Genomic DNA, 25,102 nt, shown 5'->3' on the forward strand with positions numbered 1-25,102 from the left:
CTGGGCGTCGCCGGGTGCAATCTGTCGCTGCTGCAGGCACGATCAAGCACCGGCACGCACGGTCGAGCTAAGCGCGGCTCCAGCGCGCACGAAAAACAAGGAAGTCAGACTGACACCCTACCCTCCCCCGCCGCTCCCGAGCATCCCGCCGTCTCAAACTTTCTTCTCACTGCTTCGGAGCAGATCGGGATAATGCGGTGACTCAAACAGGAGAGAGCGAAGGCAGAAAAGGAGAGACGAGAAAGGCGCCACTACTTAGGCGGCCGATCATCTTCCGCCCCATCCGCGATTTCATTTTCTCAAAAATGTTTTCCGCCCGCCACTCGGGCCGCGTTCGTCGGCGACGCGCGTCATCGCAGACAGCGGACAACGCGGACGCCGCCGTTCAACTTCCCATCAATCACCCGGAGCCCAATTTTTCTCCCATTCTCTCCGACGCTTCCCTCCTCCACCGCACATCTTCTGCATGCGTCCCCCGTTTGTCACTCTATTCAATTTCACCCGCAATTCGCCGATTCGAGCCCCCTTGCTCCTAGTCTTGCTCTGACCAAAACATAAAGCGACACTTCCCATAGCGCTTTCTTTTACCCTGACAAAGAGTAGACTAATGGGGCCCCCGCCCACGAATGTTGGCCACCAGTCCTGTTCGGCCATACACACCGGTCAGGAAACACCTGCACCGTAGTCGCCACAAGGAGCATGCCAGTGCCTATCCTCTGCAAACATTTTTAGCATTATCGTTTGCGCAACACTGCGGAATCAAAAAGAGGTCACAACTGACGACACAAGCGCGATGCCGACAATGTGGGGAAAAGAACGTTGCCTGTCTCATGCAGAACGATTTCGAGCCCGGAACAACTCATTGGGCGCTGAAAGCACATGAGATGACCTGGGCTTGAAACCAGCTGTAATGTTTGAAATACAGCTTTGGTAAGCAGCTTGCTTACGCATATCTATTTCATAACCCCTGTACAGACGGGCTTGGAAAATGCGAGAGGAGTGTCGAAGCGTGTTGCGGAGTTTTAAGGCCGCGTGCACTCCGATGTAAAGGGCGGAGGCTGGAGGCAGCGTGCTCGAAGGAGCCACCTATGAATGAGGCACGCATAAAACTTGCACTGAGATGATTTGGTCCACGGGTGGAGTCCTGTGGCCGCCTCTTATGTCCTCTCTCACCACTTCCTACCAAATGCTCAAGTGTTCGGTTTCTTTCTTACTGTGCGGCATATGCTAATTGCAGAATAGATACCTAATCTTGCGTACCTTGTGCGAGATACACGACTGTCGTTCGTTGGTTTGGTATTTTATAGGGTTTAACGAAGTAAAGCGACTCAAGGTACGGGGAGGACGCCGTAGTAAAGGGCTCCGTGAATTTCGATCACCCGGCGTTCCTTTAACTTGCACTGACATCGCACAGCACTCGGGCGCATCGACTTCCGCCTACCCTGAAAACTGCCAGTGCGTCTTAGTGCAAGGAAGCTTACGGTCACTGTTAAAAATAGGTATTTCAGAAGCTGGCCCAGGCAGCCTCATCCAGAATCCTTGTCTGGAACAAGAATGAGGCCCCTAACCCTAAGTGGCAGGATAACCACCCTAGTCATCTCCTAGACGTAAACACAGAGAGAGAGAGAGATTTTACGCATGAAGATTTGTTATGACGGGCCCTGGAAGGCAGCGCCAAAATGGAGCCACCAGCAAGACACAGAAACACGGAGGAACATTCGATCATCACCCAAGGAGGAGGATTATGGCGGATACGCTTTCCTCGTGCAACTCAGTAAAGTTACTCCGCCTGTTTTTTGGAAACACCAATTAGGACATGAATTACTGCAACTTTTGAGTCCATATCGTTTTCGGTGGCGTACCTTCCTATATTGCTTTTAGTTTATTCTGCGTTTCAGCGTTGCATTCTGCCCGACGCTGTCTGCGGACTGTGCAACTAATGGTGTAGTCTTTAGCTCATGTGACATTTTATCAACGTTAATACTGCAGCCGGGAGAGCGAGTCTAGTACCTGCCTATCTGCCCCCTATGGTGTGGTCACCCGGTTTATAGCATGATCTTTAGTTCTGATTTATGCGCACACACGAAGCCGTTGAGAAAGAACTCGACTTCTAAGGTGGCTGCCGTAGCAGCTCTGGGTCGTAAAAATACGTTTCACAGTTCAGTGGATCAACGGAACGCACCTTAGAAACCGAGGAGATGCGCTAACAACTGACGGCGATTGAGCGACTGCGGGAGAAGCCCAAAGGCGCAGCTCTATAATCAGAATCTCCGAAATCGACTTGATCACTCCCATCGCTTACCCAGCGAACTACTACAAGTGTGCTTCTCCAAGGCAGACTTACACGCGCCTTTCGCGGCCCTGCCCGGCGCGAAGTGCGAAGGTGGCGCCGTTAATCAGCCATCCCTCCCCTTCCTCTTTTCGCTCGCACTTTTTACCCGGTAAGAGCGGAGTGGTGCCTCTCCCATTAATAACTGCAGAAATCTCCGTTCAGCGATAGCGAGCGAGCATACGGCGCCAAAAGAGAAAAGCGACGCGAAACATCTACACACAAAGAACGGGGATGTGACCGCTACTATCGCTTCTTTCTTCGCGGCCATCGGGAAAGAAACGGGGGCCGCTTTAATAAGCGACGCGATAAATACTCGCCCCGCCCCGCCTCGAACTCCTAGCTAGCTCGCCAGAGATATGGGCACACATATTCAACCCAACGGCGGGATTTCGAAGGGAGCGTGGGAGAAAACAGAGGGATTAAAAAAAAATTAAAAAAAAAAGGCTGCGAGAATAAGTGCCTTCACAGAGAAAGAAAGAGCGCGGAGAATTAGTATCAGCGCCAGGTTCTCACGATAACAAACTTTGAGGGAAAAACTTTCGACATTGCCGGTGCCTGAAGCAGCGGAGTTGTATCAGAATCAAGCATATATCGCCCACGTTCCCTCGCCGCTTTCCTAACGCTCCCGCCGAACAGAACTTGCTCCGATAAAAAAAAAAGAAAAAAAAAAAAAAGAAATGAGATGGGGGCGGCGGGAGGCTGGCAGTGACGAATGGCAACACAAAAACAATAACACAGTGAACGCATATGCCGCCGGTCCAGCGTACACTGATGAGAAGGGGCGAGGTAGGACGATGTGTTAGAAGTGCATTCGCGAAACATTCTGGAAACGCACGCAAACTAAGAAGCACAGAAAAAAAGCCAAGTGTAGAGGCCAGCATGAAGAATAAGAAAAAAAAAAGAAAAAAAAATAAGACGGGGCAACCAGTTCTTTCTTCTGCTGTGTGTTCCGATGGGTGCGCACGCGCACGCAGTTTTAATTTAATTACGAGAGAAAGAGACTTTCGCAGGGAGTTTATTTATAAATCGCGGCTTAATAAGACACAGCCGTCCCCTGATTTCTTCGCCGCTATAAGTAACAGTCGCTCCATAATATTCTTTTCATCGTTCCAGCGTTAATTTTTGCTGCATTCTTCATAACTCCTTGCCCGCCACGAACCAAATAGCCTCCTCCTCGTGTGCCAGCTTCACCTCCAGAGTTTTGAAAGAGGGAGGCAGCAAAAGGCACAAAAAAAATATCAAGAAATATGAAAAAGAAAAGACAACTTTTAATTGTTATTTATTCCGACCGAGGCGGGGCGAGCTCCTAGCAGCCGCTGCACGAATTTGCCTTGGCATTTGTTCTAGGCTGCCTTTTTTTGTCTTTGTTTCGGTCTCCGGAAGGGACAGGCGCGCGCAGCCAGGAGGAGGGTGGGGGGAGCCCCGTCGTGGCGGCAAACCATAAACATCAACCCGAGATAGGGAGTTCTTTCAAGTCAGCTTCCTTGCGCCTCCGGTTTTGAATTATGGTACCAGCGTAAGGCCGCTGCCACCGCTGCTCTGCCTAGCGCAGCAGCAGCAGCAGAAACCGTGGCGGCGGAGGCTCGCCACTCGCGCTCCTTAATTTGTTTATCAACCCTCTCGAAGAAAAATTGAAGACCCGCCCAAACAGCCCCGCGCTCCCCAGCGAAATCCTCTGGACCAGGGCGTGCGGTTCTACACACGCACACAACCACGCACGCATATAATGCCCCGCGGCACGGGCTTTGCCCCTCCCGAGGCTCGCGAAGTTGCGCGCCGCGAAAGCAACACGCACGCACAACGGCAGCACAAACGAAGATTAGCGCGGGAAAGGGGTGGAGAGGGGGGCGACAGAAGGCAGGGGTTCGAACCGCGACGCCGGCCGCTCGAGCCCCCCGAATCTCAAGGGGAAGATCCCGAGGGACGCAGCGAATAATAAGAGAGGCTTCCCGCGGAGCGCATGTTGCGAGGGGCAGATTTATCACGGCTTATCCTTCAGATAAAAGCCCCCGAGCAGTCTTCTTTCTTTTCGGATCGCCGCTCATTCAGGCACGCCGCGGCATTTTTTCACCTTCTGGTGATACGGTCGCACGCGGCGAGGCGAACCGCGGGGCAGCCGCGATTCGTTAGAAGAATCTACACAAGCGTGCTCCAGGAGGCGCTCTCTACAGCAGCGGGGGATCAAATGCGAGGCACCCCTTTTTTTATTCAGCTTTTTTTTTTTTTTTTTCCTTGCGCGAAGGGAACGGAAAAATATAAGGATGCTCCGCAAAACTCGTAAGCCAGTGTAGGAACTCAGAATGCCTCATTCTACTGCGATTGCACTGCGGCGTTGTTATTAGGCAGTGAAAAGCATTTCGTACAAACCATTTCAAAAAGCTCTTACTACAATCCCGTTACGCCACAATCGGTTCGTACTCCAGTAGCGGACACCTCTGTCGCAGAGAAGTGGCCACTTGCCGACGTTTTCCTCGGCCCCGATGCTGAGCAGTTGGCCGTCCGAACCACCGGCTACAACCAAGTGCGCAAGGAGGAACGTACCTGGCGTCGAGGAACCTGGAGCGGAGGATCATGACGGCCTCGCAGGTGCTCTGCTTGAGCTGCACCTGGATGGAGTTGAACTTCTTGTGGATGATCTGCACCATGCGCTCGATCTCCTTGGGCGTGATGGGACGCGTCCGGCTCTGCTCGCGAAGCAGGTTCATCACGTGCGTCGTAAATTCGTTGCACGCCTGCGCCAGGGAAAGAAAAGAAAAGAAAAAAGCGGAAACGGTTAGTAGTCTCTGCAGGAGCAGCGACATGAGGTCAGCTGCTATGCACTGCTCGATTAGCGACGCCAGCTTTGCCCGACAAATAGTGTTCATTTTGGCGGTTCAAATACACTGTCCGTCTCTGTAAAAAGAGACCTTCACGGCATGCAAGTTTCAAGGTGCAACAAACACTATCGCACGTTTTGGATCATCGCTGACCGGTACCCACACGTTTGTGTCATGTTTTTTTTTTTTTTTAAACGTTCCGAGAATAACCTTAATTTAATTATTCAACCACGAGTACTTGCTCTACTTGTACGAGGCAAAAACAAGCCTTTTAGCGGACGATGAATTGAATCATGCGTTACACAACAGTTACAGCCAGCTGAGCCACACGGCCCGCAAACACAACTCGGGCGAAAACGGGAGTCAAAGGCTAGTGGGAAACAGAGAGGGGAGCCTCGAGTTGTGCGAATCAAGCCGGCGAGCCTCTGGTCATCTAGCGCGAGCCGAGCCACAGCCGCCAGGGCCAACGCAGAGCGGCGTAGGCCACGGGTGGGGAGGCCTAATCATCGGCGATGGTGGCTTGGTTTCCATCGGCCGCCGGCTGACAGCCCACAGGCGCGCCCCTCTCCCTCCCGGCGCCTCGCAGCCCGCCCTTTTATCTGATTGAAACAGGCTGGCCAACAAAGTTCCCCGCGACGGCCAGTTTTTCCTCGGCGCTGCTGCCCAAATAATAGCATTATGGGACGCGGCCAAACACTGATCGGACGGCCCGTCAGCCGCCGGGCGTTAAATTCAAACCGACAAGCGGCCAGGCGTCACGCAGTGTAGCGAGGCCCATGGCGAAACTAGGCCCAGCCGTGGGAGGAGTCGCACGGCCCAAAACGAGCGCGGCAAGGGAAAAAGCGCCGCCGGTAAACGCCACATGGTCTGGCCGGCCACGAAACAAGCGCGCGTTCGCCTTCCCCGCATCAAGGGTGCTAATGCGGGCGAGCCAGAATGCGGGCAGAGCCGCTCGGCCGACTGCGCGCGCACCAAGATGCGCACTGACAGGCACGAGGGAGGGTGCTGTTAATTGGTGGACAGCGTGCGTACGACTCTGCGCCAAAGTTTACCGTTTGCTGATTTGTCTTGCAATTGGCACAGGTCGCTAGAAGTTTTCCTTTAGTCTGCGCTCGCACAAAGGGATTGCCGTCGCTGGCGTAAAAGGGTTGGCGTTGAGCAATCAACACAGGAGACGACAATACTCCTTTGTTTTTTCGAGCAAACGACACCGACTGTCTGTGCTCAGGCGGCACTGAGCATGGACGACCACCGCAAGTGACTTGAAGCTCCATCTGAAATTCTTGGTAACCACAGGGGATTACAGGCCAAATGTAACTGTTTTCATTACAGAGCTTAACGTCACAAAACGACCTGGGATACGAAGGATGCCGTAGTGGAGGGCTCCGTCAATATCGACCTCCACTAGGTGTCGTTAAACGCTGCACAAAGATTCCCCGTTTTTCGCTTCCATCAACAAGCAGCCGGTGGCCCAAGATAAAATAAAGGGTGCACAAACTAGGCCGGCAGACAGGAATGCGAAACTGCGTGAGGAAGGTATGCTAGTGTGAAAGGCACGATGCGTAAGGTAGAAATTCAAACCCCGGTTGGAAGCAGCGTAGATACGAAAGTCACAAGAAAGCACGGCGTGCATCAAAGGCAGATCGGTTGGCAGCCACACGCCCATACGCGGGAAGAATCGAAAAGAAGCGATTCACTGAAACCCGGCCAAAAAACAAAGAAAATAAAAAAGCGCGGCCACAACCTGGGCTAAGGCGAACTCAGAGTGGCTCACGCACAGCGCTCTCCCTCTCCACCGTGAGTACTATTGGCCGGACTCCATGCACGTGACTGCCGTGACAAGTCACTATTGGTCAAGGGCCGAAACTCCCTCCCCGCCGTCGGCTATCATCCGGATATCAGACATCCTTTACTTGGAGTAGAAAAACGGGCAACTACAAGGAAAGCGCCCTTTTCTCTTTTTTTCGGACCGCTTTATCCGCATACACAGTTTCTGGCGCACAGTAGCCGCGGAGTAGGCCTCGGGGCAGAGAGGAGGGAGTTCCGCTGCTGCCATTTCCTGGAGGCCCCTGTTTGTTCGCGCGGACAGTGATGAGTGTGGTAACCATTTCTCTTAATGGGCATCATCTATTACGCGTCCAGAGAACAACCCAAGGCGCTGCGAGGGAGAGCCGGAATCGAAAGCGGCGCCCTTCTCCTCCATCAAACCTCTTTTCGTCAGCTCGCATCCTGTCGATAGCGCCGGGGCGACACAAAGGAGACACGGCCGGCCACCGAGAAAGGGCCGCGCCTCCCTCCTTTCCACGGGCGCACAAACGGACACGGGGCACTGAAAGCTCGCTCGGCTGGAGCAGCGAGAAACCCTAATCACTTTTCAGCCGCCCTCCTTCCGCGCTATACTCGATCACGCCCAAAGCAGTGCAGCCCTCCCCCTCACACGACTGTACCTAGGTTCTGCGATCGGCTTCCTGGGACGCTTGAAACTCGCCCGATTCCTTCGAGGGTCCCGCTGCTAAACTCACCAGTGATCGCTACTTAAATGGAGAAAAAGTCCAAAAACGTTCTTTAGGCCCTCTGCGCACCTTCAGGTACATCAATGTGTGAGCGACCTTGCGAGGTCCACACTTCCGAACCCACGTTGCGACTACGGCACGTTCACATTCACTAAAGACTGGCGAAGGATACCGGCTTTCCTGTAAATCAAAATCCACGGCTCAGAGCAGTCGTCAGCAAGAGAGGGCCGCTTTGAATACATTACAAAAGGCAGATATAAAAAAAAAAAAAAAAACGTGCACAGCCAATGAAAAAGAAACATAGGCGCACGGAGGGCCGACGGTCAACGCTCGATGCCCAGTGAGGTAATCCAGACACTTATTTTTTTCTTACCGCCATTCTCCTTTTCTCACCACAGGGGCAGCAAAGAAGAGGACCCCGGAGAGCACGGCCACGGAGCCATCAAAAGATTCGCCTGAGGGTATCACTGCTGGCTCAAGACGAAAAAGTAAAGCGTGCTTCATCGGAAGAGGTACGCATGGCGCACAATTTCCAAACAGCAAGTGCAGAAGCCGACGGGGCTGTTGCGAGAGAGACGCTAACAGTCCAAGAAAACAGCAGCGAGAACTCTGAACGTGAAAAACAAAACATACAAAGCACGGTGCGCTTCAAAGACCGAGGCACGTTAAACGACGCGTCGGTAGCAAAGTTCCCTTGCGCCGGCGTTGTCCTGGCGAGATCTTCCCCGCTCCCGGCGGCATCCAGGCCCGAGGGCACAGTTTGGCCTATCGGCGGTCTCCAGGGTTCGCTCAGTGGCGGCCATTTCTTTCGACCGCAGGAAGAAGACGCAAGCAGCTCCGGGATCGTAGCCCAGCCAACTCCCAGGAGCATTTTCCAGTCACGTGACTACGCTTAGTGCCACCAAAGATTTGCAAAAGAGCTGCCACAAACGCTGTGGTGGGGAGAAACGAACGCGAGAGCAATTTCCAGCCACCGCGGTTTGCGCTGGTCCAAAAACTGTTCCCGTCAGGTCACTAGGTACGCGCGCACGTTCCTGTGCACTCGGCGCCTTCCCTGCCGGTTACAAGAAGCTGGACGCCATTGTTGAACAAACAGTGCCACTTCCTCTGTTAGAAGGAAACCCAGAATGGTCAGGCGTCCCCTGGCGAAGGCCCGAGAAGCGCCCGCACCCACGCCTCGGCAGCAGCATCCGGGCGACGGAGAGAAATCTCGCAGGTGCAACCCCAGAGCCGCGGCCAACGGCAGCCGGCGGCAATAAAAGACGGAGGAGAAGCAACAGCGGGGCCCGGTCGTATTCGCAGCCCACGTCGTAAAAGCGCCGACCTCCCATTTCCCGTAACAGTCGCGGCGGATCGTTCTGCTCCGCCAACGAACACACATGCGCGCAGGCAGAGCTTTAGCTCTTTCTTGCCTCGCAGCCGGCCTCGGTTCGAGACGCGCCGTAACGATACAGGGCGCCCCGAACAAATGACCCTATGATCGCCGCCTAATGCCGCGGGAGGGAGCGCGCCTCCTCGCCCCTCGCGATTACCGAGGGACGCTTCCGCGCCGATGATGATGTCCGCGGTTGGGCTTTTAAAGCGAAATGTAGGCTAGCGGGTCGACGACGCCATTTATGCCCCCCTCGCCTAAAGAATAGCGGGGCATCCTGCTCAACCGTACATGATCAGTAACATGAGGTACACGGCGACCTAGCTGATCGCTAAGTACGCGCTGTAAGAAAAATATAAACGGTATTGTACCGACATTTTAAAATAACGAGGCGTCGATAAGCAGGTACCGACGCCACTGTCCCACCTACCTCACGCAGCGTTACGCAAGTGACACTCGCAGCCTATGTTAGAAAGAAAGTAATGTACCCAATATCTAAACCCAGCAACAGAAGGCGCGTTGGACGTTGGAGACACCAGCAAGGGAGAAAAGCGAGAAGTGGAAGCTGCAACTAGCTAGCTACAAAATGCGGGCACATTCTACTGGACTCCGAGGGAGACAGCTCATCGTGGCGCTGCCGAGACACCAAACGGAGTGCATTCTCCGGGGGAGGGAAATCCAGAAGGCACAGAAACAGGCGCCGCCGAGGACATACGAGAGGAGAAGAAATCGTCCCCATCAGGGGCACAGCGCCGCAGCATCAGCAGCAGGATCAGCATCTTCCGGAAATTAGCGAGAGAAGCCGGCGTGCTCGAGAGAGGAGGAGAGGGGCGCCATCCATCACGGGACACAAGCCGCCGCCACCGGCTGGCGCTGCTCAGCATCCTCCTCGCGCACGAAGCAGCGGGAGGGAAAAAAAAAAGAAATGTGGCAAATAAAAGTGGGCAGCTTCCCATCGGTGGGTGGAGAGAACAGCGGTCCAAACAAGCCAAGCCCCCGAAAAGGCCGCGGAGCAAACAAAAACACCCGCAGCGGCAGGCCGACGAGGGAATAAACAGCGACAAAGGAGCCAGCACTGGGAGGCAGCGCGCATCTCTTCCAAAAGGAGTGCAAAATTAGCGCACGGAGGAAAAAAAAAAAAAGGCGCGAAGCTACTCGAAAAAGCCGAGACAAAGACGGCGAGAGGAGGGGAGCCGCCAAATAACGCCACGAGACAAGGATGCGGAGTGAAGAGGGAAATTAGGAAAAGAAAGCGGGCAGAAAACGGCGCTGTCCGGGACACCTTCTCTGCCTGACGCGCCAAACAAGATGCAAACACCGGCCCTATTCAGGCGGAAAGACAACTTCCACACGCGTCCTCCATTCCCACCTCCCCCTCCGAAACCCTTTTCATCGGCTGCGGGGCGTCGCGTGCCGGTTACTTCGGGGAAGCCTGCTTCCATTTGGTTTGGCTAAGGACGACCTCGTGCATTCGCGTGCTGTTTTTAAGCTATGGATAGAATCGCACGACCGGCTTCACGTCCGGCTGGTTGTCGACTTGAGCGGGACGTAGGGTCAGCGAAACAGCGTAAAGCGTTACGGGATGCGAAAATGAGCGCTCCGTAATGCTAGGCCGACCAAAGCGCATCTACAGCTATGAGGGCGCTGAAACGACGCGTCCTAATAGTGCTTGGTAGCTTCTGGAACGCACAGGCACAAGGGGTTCGGCTCCACACGATACAACTGTCGAAGCGCAAGCCTATAAGTTGCCACAATACGCAATGCTCGGACTAGAAGGGGGAGCGGGAAAAGGTGCACTTTATGCCCGCTTCCCGAGCGCCACCAATCAGACAACTTCGTAGGCAGTGCAAAGTGTCGCAGTAACAACTCCCGCACCGTACAGGTTGGTCGCCAGCCACAGGCAGCCGGCGCAGCTACGCGCCTCGGTCTAACCTCGGGAAATGAGCCATCTCCTCCAGTTTACCACAGTAGATACCCGATATTCCAAAGATACCGATAGTTTCGGAGGCGAAAGTGTGGCTCCGGACCAGCGCTCGCGAGAAAGAACCGCACAGAGTGCCGGCGTCACGAGCGAGAAAAACCCGCATCAATATGACTACCAAAAAAAAAAGAGAAAAAAAGGAGGGAGAAGTAGTGAGAGCGGAGTGAAGACGGGAGAGAGCGGGAAAAGCGCTTGCAAGAGCATACGACCATCGATAATTCACGCCTTCGGGTTAGCGACCGTAAGCGAAGCTACCAATCGTTCCGCTCACAGGAGCAAAACCGGCTCCTCTTAGATCGCACCAGTTCAATTAGTTGAATTTTTGTTCTGCTCTTCTTTCTACCCTTTGCCCCGGCGATATAACAACCAGTACCAATTAGCGGCGCACCCGAGCCTACAGGAGGGCGTAATAATGCACCACTAAACCATCCAACGAAAAAAAAAAAAAGCGCAAGGAAGCGGCACAAAGAACAAGAGGCGCTCTCGAGACAAGCGTGCATTAATGACGGATAGCGTCTGGACCTCGCTAGCGCCCGCAGACCGTGCGGGAAGTAAGGCTCGTTATATATATATATATATATATATATATATATATATATATATATATATATATATATATATATATATATATATATATATATATATATATATATATATATATATATATATATATATATGCACCTTGTGCGTCTCATCACTTCTGCCTTTCTAGACTTGTTTTTTATTGCCCTCCAAGCTTCTGTCTCGCTTGCCCTTTAATCATGTTCCACGAGGAGAAATCTGCTCCAGCCACGCTTGTGACACGCGGGACGATGTAACGAGATGATCATCGCCCAACGGCACGAGCGCTAGGGATGACCAAGCGGGGCTAAACGCGCACTTGCTGTCCACACGGCGCCGGTTACGTCAATGCGTGCAGTCGGACTTGCGTGCACTTACTCGCGAGGAATCGCGTCTACAAAATGGCAAACAGAGCGTTTGCGCCGTTGCGGAGCTCCGCTCACTGTGGCGGTGGCCCTCGCAGCAAAATATTTACTGCGCGCGCCGGCATCCCAAGGTGGCGGGCAGCACCGGGGGCAGTTTTCATTTCAGCGCCGGTCCCGGCCGGCCACAAATCACGCAGCCCACCGCCACAGAGTCCGTATGAGAGCACGCGTGGGAAGGGTCGCACATTATGGCCACCTGCGCAAACGCCACCGGCTCGCCCCGCGCCCACCGTCTCGAGCCCGCGCGCGTGCTTGCCGCACTCAACTATGAATCGGAGGGTCTTGGCCAAAACGCCTACTTGTACGTCTGAAAAGTACTGGGAACATACGCGGCACAGCAGCGGAACGGGATAATTTAGAACAGATCAAGTGTGCAGCTGAAGAAAAAAAAAAAAAAAAGACGGTCAACAGCGAGTATTTTAAAACTGAAACGCAAGAGATTTACGGCTCTTCCAGAGGGGGGCTAGGCATTGAAGCTCGAGTTCACGATGCGTTTCTTCTTCTTCAACCTCGGCGGCATTCTGACTTGATCCGCAACAAACACTCAAGTAAAAAAGCCCAATCACGAGATTCGCGGAGACGAAAGAGGCCCGGGACCAGTGTTACCAAATGAAAAATAGAAAACCAGCAACAGGAACGCCCAAAAAGAGCTAAAAACCGATAAATTGAGTATAGGCATCAAAAAGCTAACGTTCAGCTTTGTATTTGGTTATTTGGCATGTAAACAATATACCCAATAAAATGCACTTTTTTTTTTTTTTCGCTTTGACTTTTAATTTCAGATTAAAAATACTGTCATCGTTAGGATTGCTCTGCTTACCTTCTGTAGGTTTAAATTGACCTTGCAAAAGTACGTCTTTCTCTTCTGACTACAAACTGCTGTCGGCGGGTACTTTCTCTCGCAACAAGACGTCGTCTGCTTTGCCTTAGTTTGCCGAGGTTGCGTGTTCATATCGCCGGTTCTAGGCGGGATTGCAGCACTCTACCCAGCGTGCACATTCACACCGTGCCGACCGCTTTGAATTACCACTGCGAGCATTTAATAGTATAGGCAGCGTTTACTGCGCCTTCGGAGTCTGTCTCGAATAGTTAAACATAGGGTTTGTTACCTCCGTTAACAAGTGAGTTCTCTTGTACATCCACTCACTCCTAGGCTTCTGCACATATTTGACAGGTACTAGTCCACCGAAACGCATGTCCGGCATCAGCAAACTCGACGATTGCATTAAAAATCCTGCATAAACTAGTTCAAGACACATTGGCGTCTTCGAATGTTCACCATCGTGACATGCCATCTGCTCACAGCGGCGTTCCCTTGCAGAAATGAGTCTAACCTCAAAGAACCGTCAATAAAAACAACCAACAGTACCTCAAAAGCCCTAAAATCCCGCCTCCTGCAATGCAACATTTTTACCCGCTAACGAATGTAAAAAAAAAAAAAGAAAAAGGAAAAAAGATCCCCTAAATGCAGCGGCAAAACCGCTAACTTGGCAACATTGCGGGTCAGCACGCCAGGCAAGGCTCGGCATGCACAGCGTCGGTTGCCAGACTCTCAAGCGCAGCCCCCATCTAGCGTATAAAGTTTAGGGACGCGCCTGTAAAAGAGTGAAGCTGGCCGCAGCGCCGATATGAATTGCAGGTGCGACAGTGCTTCCGCACGGCTGGGTGCGCATCGAGAGTGTCGCTATCTCCTCGAATCATCTGAGTGGCGGACACACCGAAACCGGGTGTCGTAGCCGACGCAATCGGAGAACTGCAGCAGCCTACGACTGCTTCAGAGTGCTTCAGGGGAGTGGTGGAACTCCGCAGGCAGCACTCGACATAAGCAGGTGATAACTACGCTTCTGAAAAGCCGCATCAATACGATCGGTGCTTCGACATCCGCTCGCTAATCTGCGACACCGACTGCAAACATCTTTGTGTCCCGGCGCTACCAAAACTGCGGGCGCATCATCATATGGGACGACACACGAGGCGGTACCGGGAAAGAGGAATGCAGGGGCAGTCGCAGCTCATTTTTCATGGCGCGGAAACCGCACTCGGCAGCGGCACAGCTGCCGCAGAGCCTAATCAAATCGCGCGCGCGCGGACCACGGAAAAGTGCCAAGAGCAAAAGGAGTGAAGGCAGTCCCGTAACAAGACGCGCCAGCCGAGCTCGCGGCCGTGGGCACTGCGCGAACAAGCGAGAGGCGGCAAGAGAGGGTGTAATGAGCTGCCGCCATGCGCCTCCCTTTTCTTTGCTGGCAAAGTCGCCCCATCAAATATTCAGCGGCCGCTTCGCGCGACCAAGTAAGGCCATTAACTGGGCCCCGAGATGAATGCGTCCCCAGCGGCCGGCTCCCGTGTGCGCGCACGTGGCGTCGGGGAAAGAAGACTCAAGGAGGCGACCGGTGTCTCCGCGCCAACCCCTTCGTATTACCCAGTCCGCTATGCACCGAGCAACCCGCTATGATTACTCCCGCAGCCGGGAAAAAGGACGCCTCGCACCGCCGCCAAAAGTGGGAACAAGCGACGCAGCACCGGGCTCGTGCGACGCCCATTAAATTTTCAATCGGCGCCGGGCTGTAGGTGCGCGCGGTTAGCCACCGCGTCCCCGGCGGCTTTTCTATCTCACCCCTACCCGGCCTGCTTTCTTTCGCCTTCCCCGCAATATGTCGTAGATTGCGTCAACAGCAACGCCGAATGCAGCCGAGAATGAGAACAAATACGACGTGTCCCTGCCACGTTGTTGCGCCGAGTTAACCTCGGCCGTGCGGGGTGCGCTTTCATCTGCAGAGCACGCGCGGCCCCCCTTTCAAAACTCTGGGTAGGCATCCTCACGCGGAAAGACCGGTGACGACACGCCGTTATAATAATCCGCGTTGCTCCCTCCGCGAGAAAGCCGCGAAATGAGCGGCTCGCGGGAGAAGGTATTTTCACGTTTGTCCCTCAGAGGCGTCGGTTCGGTTCAAGCTGAAGCTTCCGCCCAACGTACTGCGCTGCTTCAGTGCACTGCGCGATACGAGTCACAGGTCACCCCGAGGGTAAAGAAAAAAAAAAAAAAAGTAGCGCCTTTGTTAGCGAGTGGTGTGACAAGAACGCCTAAATGTGAACATGACCGCTCGATGCCGGACAGAGAGGTAGATGATGAAAATCAGCTCCGAGAGGAACAGGCTCGTACGCACGACGCGCGTGCACTGGAATCATAGACACAGCTGTATGCGCGGATGCACGCAGAGAGAGAAAACACGCTGTTGCTGAAGAGCGCTGGCCCAATATATACCACGCCAAGGAAAATAAAAATATAAATAACGAAGCACCACCGGGAAAGTGAGGTGAGAAAGAAGAGGCGGAGAAAGCGAGGCAGCTAGGAACAGTGAAAGGGGCAGCAGAGAGCCCAGAAATCCATTACCGGACCACCGTTCTTGGCTTTTTCCTCGTTTTCCTCCTCCTGAGAAAAGGGAAAGAGAGAAGGGCGCGCATTTCTCTGCGCCGCGGCCACTTTTTTTATTACATTTTTTTTTTTCTAACGGGGGGGGGGGGGGGGGGGGGGCGCAGCGCAGCCATTCGGGAAAGAAAGCCCTTCGCCGCCCTCACCCCGCCCTGGGTTACGAAAGATTACTCGTAATCCATCCAAAGTTTGGACAGATCCAGCCGGGCGGGTCAGCCGCCGAGCAGAGCGAGCAACCCCCGAGAATAATGATAAAGAAAGAAGAAAAGCAAGAGAGCGCAGCCCCGGAGGCAATTTCAGCTCCTCCGACCGCCACGGGCGGCGGCGAAGACGCAAGAGACCGCTCGTGCCGCGGCTGGGCGTTAGGCGGCGGATGCGCGGCTTCGCCGGCTCACTTCTTCCCCCTCCAGGACTTCGGAGGAAAGCAATCCGCCCGCCACCTGAACCGCACGCCTCGAGGGCCCGCTACTGAGGGCCATGATACGCCCCCGCTAGCTACCGACGACAGAAGAGAAACATTTGGAATAAGAGCCGCTTATTCGCTCATGCATGATTATCGATAAAGGGAGCGATGAACTTTGACGCCATGCTTCGACGTCTAAAATTTCTGTTACCTTCCGCTGGCCGCTTGAAAAGTAGCAATATAGCTTTGCAATGAGCGTCCATAGGTTTCCGGACGACTAAAACAGGAAAACAAGCCTCCCACAATGGGCGAGTACAGAGGGATGCAATCTAGAAAGAGAGAAATAGCATTGCTAAAAGCAGAGGCCAACGACAACGGAACAAGGAAATCGGCCCTGCACTGGGCAGTGACTCGACGCGTAACAGGGCAGTTCAGCGCCCTAACAACATCTCTGACGCACAGAAGTACACTGTGCCGGGCAGTATGCGCACTCAGGGAGCACGTCGATGAAGTTGAAAGTGTGTACCAAATGGCTCAGCGGGAACGAAAACGAAGTAAGCCAGGTTGCCAACTTTCCATCTGGCTCCTCGCCCTTCAATTCTCCACGAACGTGTGCAGAAAGAATTACAAATGCGAGCACTCTCAGTCAGGTGAGCGGGGCGAAACTGCTTAACGCCCGAAATGTTGTTGCGGAAAAAAACAAAAGAATGTTGGCTATCGCACATTGTTCAGCGGCTGGATGTATGCATGCTTGAAGTCCAGCGCAGCAGCCCGTCTTCAAGGCATCGCAGAATCGCACTAATTCTAGCTACCGAGCAAAAGATATCAAATTGCGTCTGCCGTTGACATGGCAGCTGGCGGACGAAGCCTACATCTTAAACTCTCATGGCTAAAAGTTACGGACTTCGGGCATGACGTCGTTAGTGGTGCCTACACAGAATTAATGACAAACATGAAACGTAATGTTACTTTACATAATCATGACAAGGAAAACGGCTGAGTTTCGAATGCTTGAAATCGATAAAGCCGTGCATACTTGCTACGTTAAAGAAAGAAAAAAAAAAAGAAAATTTACCAATCACTCCGTAACCTGATGATCTAGCAGTATACCGGTTAAAATTTCAGACTGATTTGTCGGAAGGGTAGCCTGCCGAGACCTGCCATACAGCCGGCAGCTCCATCGTCGGTCGCCTTGCTCCAAGATACAAACGCGATTCGTCCAATACTACGAGCATTACGTTCTCGTGCGAGCACTATAGCCACAACTACGAACATTTAAGAAGTTTAATTTCGAAACGAACCCAACATAAAGCCGAAACTAAGCCAAATAATACCGTAAATATACCATATTGACAAATAAATCAGTGCATATTTACTTTCAAGTAATTAGCATAGCGAAAGCGGCCTCATAAAACCCAGAAGAAGTGCATTCAAATCATATATAAAAAAAAAGGAAATAAAGCCAGATTCCGTTGATACACGGATCGAAATGAGCTATCTCCACGTGTGAGAGTTTTTATAGCGAACGTGAGCCTCAAAGCTTGTCTAAAGCCTGGTTTCATTTATTCCGTCCATGACGTTACTTTACGGCCGATTGCGTGAGATATGAAGGGATGGGCTGATGGTACGAACGCAGATGGCGATAATGAAGGTTTCATACACAACTTTGTCGAGGAAGAAAGGAAGCGTCTCTGATACGCTTAACTTTACATTTCTGAGCGCACCATTACTGGCGAAGGACAGACGAAAAAATGAAAACGACGTTTTTTCTGCTGTAGCGTGTATACCGGCCACGCTGAAAACTTCGCCACTCAACATGAATTCGGGATGCTCTCAAATAAATTACAGATCATATCCACTTTAGGTGGTTTACGTGACCGAAAAAAAAAAAAAAAAGCCCTGTCACATTAGCGCTTATGGTAGAAGCCTGCTGTTCACATCGGCTAGCTGTTTTTAAGAACCAACCACAGTGTATCTGGTTGCCTATAATTACATTTTGTTCATCTGCTCAGTTGACAGCATAATTATATTATTATTTTAATAAAAAAAGAACCACAAAAAAAAAACTAAATTTGGTAAGATCCAAAGTTTCACATAGAAAACAGAGAAATGCTATTTACATGCTGCACGCAGCAAATTGCGCAATATTAAAGTAGACGGCGGCGCTAACTCGCAAAGGGCTTATGTATGTAAAAGAGACCTGGGCGTTCTCCTCAGCTCCTGTTTAGCTGGATCATTGTAAACAAGAAATTAATTTGTCCAGCCAGCATCGTATGCGATTCGCACGGCACATCGCGGGGTCTGCCAGAAAAGCTTCGTCGCTGGCCCGGCCGTCTACGTACACGCGCCACCTGACGAACAGCAATGGCTAAGGAGCCGGCGAGCAGCAACACACGGCGCGCTGCCGAGGCTCTCTCGGCTGCGCTTTCCTAGCCAACCTCATCGCCGCTGGCACACTCCCTTATCACATTAGGGACCGGCTCGCATTAATCCGATTGGCCCGGGGCGGGCGAATATTCCCGGCCGGTCGCCGGACCGAGGGGGGCCCCAGGCCGCCGGGAATACGTAGGCACCCGAAACGCACAAGGGCGCCTGGCTTGTGTGCGCTTCTCGCCGCCAAAGGCGCGGGTGGCCAGAGGGCGCAATGCGCTAATGGGCTGCCGGACTCGGGCCGCGTTATCTTCGGACCTCTCCCCGCCCGGACCGCAGCGGCCATAAAGCGCCCCCGATAAGGAGCAGGGACCACGAACGGCTACAGAGCGCTTAAAAATGTCCCACGCGGAAGAGACGCTCAAAGAGGGCTGCATACGCCTAGACAGAACCGCTGCACTTGCAATACATGGCGTTTAGAGGAAGTTGCTCAGAATATATGCTGGCAGGCCCTTTTGTACAGAGATGGACCAGCGATTCTCCCCACAAGAACAAAGATTTTTTTTTTCCTTTCCTATACACAGTTAAAATTCGAACGAAAAAAAAAATAAATAAAACAGGCATACACTGTCAGCTGCCAAAAGCGGGGGTCACGTTTTATGAATTAAGACTACCGAGCCTAGTTAGAGCCAAAAACACTCAGCCAAACGATGCGAACCGGAGACAAGGGCACTGTCGGAAGGCTGTAAGCGAAGGCTCGCTACAAACCAAAGCTAGACGTACTCTCACAAAAATTAAGAACTACTCGACACCGCGAAAGAGCCCCGCAACAAAGAGCGGTGGACTAGAGTGAAATCAAAATGAGACCTTTTGACTAGAGGAGAAAAAAAAAAAAAAAAAAAAAAAAAAAAAAAAAAAAAAAAAAACGTCAACGAGCTGCCCTGAGCGGACAGTGTAGTACCCCCTTGATTGTGATAATGAAGTTTCAACGTTCCATAACCTTAAAATTCACTACGTAGATATATTTTAATGCTCAAATCACTTAAGGATCCCAAACTCAACGCAGAAGTACCGGTCCACGGGCTGTCCCCAACCCCACAAAACGGACTACACGTGTAATTTCTCATTTTCAAGCGATCATTAAGAAGCAGAAAGAGGTAGTATTTGCTCCATGCGCTGCTATTAGTAACACAGAAAACCTACGAAAGGGCACATGCAAATAATCAGCGGCTCTACCACAATCGTGACCACGGTTTACGTCACATTACGGTAGGCACCTGCGAAGCGTGCACCGCCGCAAGCACATCGCTCATGCAGGAAAGCCGAACCCGTGAACTCTAAATGCGCACAGCAGGTCCTGAAGGCCTAGAACTACCCAATAAAATCAGATGGCGCGAAAAGCTGGAATGCGTAGATCATAAAATGAGAAAGAAGTGAGCAATACGAAAATGGCGGCCTAATATGATAGTGGAAAGAAAGCAATGAGGATGGCGACGTGTACATACTTCAGTAGTATTAGGTGGTTTTATTAAAAAAACAAAAAACAAAACGGAAGTAAAAAGATGTTGCGACTATAATATCATGATTTCCAAGGCTATCTACATTGTCAGCAAAAAAAGAAAAAGAACAAGGGGCACGTAGAAACAAAGCGAGTGAAAAACTTGTCGGCTCACGCGCCTGTTCCTCCATCTCAGAGTTCTTACAGAACTAGAGTCCATGAGTCACCCAATCAGATATGGCAAACCGGAGACAGCTCTCATCGCGCAGTGATCATTTTGGGTGGACAAAAGGCTGGTAGGCTTCCGGCCAACTTCCCTTAAACACTTCTTTTTACTTCCCTGATGGGCAAAAGTCGATGCGCAGGAAAGAAAAAAAAAAAAAAGAGAAAAGAAAACGAGATGCTCAGAATTGGCGAGACGACTAAGCCACCAAAGAAACGCCGGAGATGAAACAAACGCGTGAAAAAGTAAGAACAGCGGATGGCACTGTCCAGCTAGCAGCGACACTGCGCAGAGCAGCGTGAGGCTGGCAAGAAAACGTGCTCCGCCGAATGGTCCATTTATTTCGAGCCCATTAGCGCCTAGCCGAGTTCGCCTCCGCGCGCGCGCGCGAGCGCGGGGCGACGCTGACCACGCCAGTAGCGGCGCAGCAGAACGGAAGGACACGGGACGGGGAGAAAGCAAAGGAGCAAAGCAGAAAGAAAGCATCGCAGGCGCCCGCGAAACAGCGCCGCGTCAGCAGACTCCGTCAAGCGTGCGTCGTCGCTGGACACTGGTCAGCGCTCGCAGTCCAGTGAGCGTCAAGGAAGAAAAAATGCACACACCAGACAGAGACAACGTCCGGAGAAGAAGCTCCCCGGACCCAGCATAAAGCATAGAAAAGGAAGCCCATTCTGGCAGGACGCAGCGAAATCCAAGGGCTGCGCGGCGGGCCGAAGTGCGCGCGGCCACATCAGCGAGCGTCAGCCAAGGGAGAGAGAGCGGGCAAGTCCGCCTCCAGACCAGCCCACCCATCAAAGCGAGGAGTGGCTGACGCCGGGATGCGCGTGGCAAGCCCAGCTGACTGGACTCTTTTTCAGCGTTGTTCTTGTTTCGCTTCCGCACGAACAGAGGGTCCACCACAGGAGAGGTCAAGCCGGACGTGATCAATGGGCAATCTGCGGACGCCAGACAAACGGTACCCTAATAACGCCGTCCACCCAGGGGCGACACTTAAAGACAGAAAGGGCGCCCACGAAGCGTCGGGCCTCCCACAAGCTAGCGGACAACGGCGAACCCTGTGCTTAGCCCCTAGCCTGCTGAGTACGTCGGTCGCAGCGTCACAGGAGCACGCGTCGTCGCTCGTTAGCACATGGCATGACCAACTCTCAAGCAGCGAGACAGAAGTTCCGTGCCGACAGCAGAAGGTCCTAACCTCGAAAAGCTTCCTTAATACCGAAGTTCCATTGAAGACCGCTTAGCGAGGATCAAGTAAAGGCGTTGCGGCGTGCACTGGTCACAAAAAGGTCAACCCGCGCAACATATGCATCTTTGAACCTATTTTGCACCTAACTGTAACACAACATAGAACCAACCTCTTTGGGGCATGCGATATGAATACGCACCATACTAAGCTACCAGAGAGGTATTGCCCAACGGACAGTACCGCGTCCCGTCCTCCTTCCTGTACAAAGCGTCCGTACAGCCACGCACGTTTACGAACGTCCAACATATCCAATAATGCCTATTCGGCCCAGTACTCGCGCAGTTGAAGGCCTGATAAGATGCACACTGGGAACAAGAGCGCTAAGTAAATAATGAGACAGTAATTGCCACCATGTTACAGCTATACTGGTAGGTTTCATCAAAGCAGGAATCGCGTCTCTCATAGCCTGAGTTGCTTTGGGACGTTAAACCCCATAAACCAACCAACCAACCAAAGCAGGAATCAGCAAAATCACATCCGTCCTCTGCAGAGCGACGTCGCATCGGATATGATTCTACAAAGCATGAGGTTAGACTGCAAGCAACCTATAAGGCCACTCGTCCACCTGACTTCTCTTGGAATCCACTCCGTTATCCTCAGTTGACACGCCTCACGTCCAATTGTCCATCTCTCCCTCTTCGTGTCTTCGACTGTGTGTGATACCGCTCACTTACGTTTGCTCCCTGAACCACTCTTCCTTGCATATTGTTACGAGGAACCAAGGAAGGGAACATTTCGTTTTCCTTCGCCTTCTCGTAACTTTATTACCGTTGCACCTATTATTTTGCTTTCCACAGCTCGTTGCACGGTTCTCAACTTGAAAGGTTCGGGCATCCGGTGCGCGCCAAGTTTGCGCTCCACGGCAAGACAAAACTGCTGGAAACTTTCCCACTAAATGATATCGGTACGCTTGTATCACGTTACCTAAATGCGCCGGCTACAATTAAATTCCATTCGAATTACTTCAATGCCATAGTTCGGGTTAGTGATCATTCCCTGCCTTATATCGATTCCCGTGCTACTTCCAACTCTTCGCTGCTTGTCTCTAAGTGCTGTTCCATTGGGAGAGCGCTCATCATTTATTTATTTTTTTTTTTGCTTACAGACTGACACTGCGTTTACAAACAAAAGGGCCGCTTGCGTACGCCGGAGCCGATTGGGGGCTAAAAGTAGACTTAGCCAACATAGGAATGCATGCAAGGAAAATATCTCAAAGTAGTTTTCTGATCTCACAGCGAGTCTACGATTTCATCCTTACCTGAAGAATGGCGAAGTGCATCCTAAAACAGATTGTGGAAGTACGAAACGCCACTTTTAAAGACAGTGCAATATGAGCAAGAAAAAAAGCTCGAAACAAACATATGCTCGGGAGCAATATATGAGACGACCACGTCATATGGCCCTTTTAAGGATTAAGATGACTCTGGAGTTCTCCAGAGTGGCACGTACAGACTAACACGGGATGGGTACGGCTATCACTCGGAGAAAAGGGAACCCATTCGTTTTTTTCCCGACGGAGTCACTAAGCAGGAGCCCTCTTTTGATTGGTGCCGCGGCGGAGAAGCACAGCAGAACCCACTCGCGACGGAGAAACGAGGCCAGTGCCACACGGGGCATGACAGTCATGCAAACGAGGCAGGTCCAACCAAGTCAAACACGCCTCGTCCCGTGCACGCTCACGCGCGCGTTCGTCGCAATCGATGCCGCTCGAGGCGCAGCACAAGGGGCGCCAAAGGGCGCGCAAGGCTAAAGTTGCGCTCGCACGCCCCACGATCGCGGCGGCTAAAGAGACGCGACCGGCCAAAAAAGAGCACTAGCAGGGGTGGCGGCAACGAAACGTGACTCATGGCCCAGTCGGCCGGGCTCATTTGCATGCTAACAAGGCACGCGAGCGAGCGCGCACTCTGAACGACACACGCCCCGCCAACGCCACCCGTGGCACGGACGAACAAGCGGATGGAGCGCGAAACACTGACAGCAGAGAAAGGAAAACGCATACAGCCGAGAAACAATGAGGGGCGAAAGTTAATACGTGCAAGTCTATGCGGCAACCACTGATCGCAGAAATTCCAGTCGGTAGTAAGAAGAGGCACTGGACAATGCAGAGGGCACCGGAGACCCCGTGACTGAGAGACACGAAAGAAAAGAAAAGAGAGAGAGAGAGAGAGAGAGAGAGAGAGAGAGAGAGAGAGAGAGAGAGAGAGAGAGAGAGAGCACCAAAATGCTCGGCAGGGCCCCGTCTATGTGCGTCGGCTACGCAACAAAACGGAAGCCTCCGCAAAAAAACGAGAAAACATAATGCAAGTCGACGGCATGCATAAAAGGAAACGGTGGACCCTTTAGTTAAATAAGGCTTAAAATGTGTCGAGAGAAATTGCGGCGCTAGGCCTGCCTCACAATAATTAGCAAGTTGGAAAAGGCTGTGCCCGTCACGGGAGTCCCACAGTGTATAGTACGAATAGAAGCCATTATGATAGCAGAGAGGCAACTTGAAGGTACAAGCGATCACATTCGTTTTTGATGCGCCTCTCCCAAGCTGGGTCACATCGCCATGAAGTTCACGGAGTCCTACTCATTATTTGCCTTACGAGGTTCACCCCTAGAGGAGAGAAACGTTGCTCGTTTTTAAATTTTATTTTCTCAGCAAAATATGCGTGTCTTGTAAGAAAAAAAAAAAACAGAGAGCAGTAGCTATAAAGAGCAAATAATCTTTATAAGGACACACTTGGTCAGTGATGTGCCCGCTGTTCCTTCTAGCAATAAAAGGACTCCAAGTGGGTTGCCTTTACATGAACAACACTCACACGTCCGACTCGAGCACCGAGGTATCAGAGAAAGAAAGATGGCGACCAACTCGGATTGACCCTACAGTTGTCTTTTTATAATTCCGCACTTTCTGAGGCGTGCCAGCCAACAAGGCGGGTATTTCTAAACGCACAGTTGTCTGAAGGAGACGCGGTGGCCTCGGCGACAAGGCGAGCCGCAATCCAACACATGTGCTACGCAAATACTGCAGACGACTGAATGAAACGACTACGGGGCGGCAGCATACGGTCTCAATCCGACGAGGGTAGAGCGTTTTCGTTGCGCGGGCGAGGCAGCGAAAATAAGCGCGAGCGGCAAAACAAAAGGGGCAGAATTAAACCAGAATGGGGCAAAAAAAAAAAAAAAGGCACACTGCTACAAAAGAAACAAGACGAGAGTGCACAGGGGCTCCAATTACGAGTCGAGCAATTAGGATCGCGCGGAGGGGAACGGAAGGAAACGGCAGCCCATTGAGGCAGCTTTCGCTTTCTCTTTCCGGTTGCTAACTTGTTCGTTGGGGCCAGAGTTTGCAGTGCGTGGAGTTGCCCAGAAGCCGCGGGAGTGCAAGGAAAACACGGGGAACAGAGTCGGCGGAGGGAGAAAAAGAGCGCCGGCGGCCACGCTCGCACCGCCGCCTTCCACGCCCGCGAGGCGCGGGATGCCCCGGCGGCGGGCGAGCTGCCCGACCGCGGCGCCGTCGGCGTCACGTGCCCGCACGGAGGGGCGCCCAATGGGAGACCGGGTCCGGGCCCGGGGCCCCGCCGACCGCGGGCGGGGCACCCCGGGAGGCCGGGGGCTCAGCCGCCAACGAGGCCCAACCGATCGCTGCGCCGTCGCAGAGCGAGCCAACTGCGCCAGGGCGCCGGCCCGGCGCGAGCCAACTGAGCAAGTTAGCGGTGAGAATGGATCAGATGCCACTTCTTGCGCCGACTACGAGCCAGGTAGGCGGCCGGGCTCTGCCAATGTTTAACGAGAGTTCGCCATGGCGGTGCCCGTAGCAGCCTACGCTCGTCACGTCCAGATACATGTGCACACTGCTAGTGCGACTGATTTAATCATTCGCCTTATAAAGCGCGAGCAAGATAAGCTGTAGCGCCGCATTACACAATGCTACATTACTCTCAATGCTT

At 52.6% G+C, this 25,102-nt stretch overlaps 1 protein-coding gene across 6 annotated transcripts in view; it reads right to left on the minus strand.

The window, feature by feature from the left end:
* The window catches only part of exd (PBX homeobox extradenticle), a 316,334-nt gene that overhangs the window by 83,011 nt on the left and 208,221 nt on the right, over nt 1–25,102 (minus strand). For all 6 annotated transcript variants that reach the window (XR_014708815.1, XR_014708814.1, XR_014708816.1 and 3 more), the window contains exon 4: nt 4,874–5,064. Coding sequence is in view for 3 of the 6 variants with exons in the window: in XM_084609241.1 (XP_084465367.1) it covers nt 4,874–5,064 (191 nt within the window). In the remaining 3 variants the exon portion in view is untranslated. The remainder of the gene's footprint in view (nt 1–4,873; nt 5,065–25,102) is intronic.

Source organism: Amblyomma maculatum, chromosome 7 (genome assembly GCF_055883805.1).
Source record: "Amblyomma maculatum isolate TAMU_Amacu chromosome 7, ASM5588380v1, whole genome shotgun sequence".
Lineage (NCBI taxonomy): Eukaryota > Metazoa > Arthropoda > Arachnida > Ixodida > Ixodidae > Amblyomma > Amblyomma maculatum.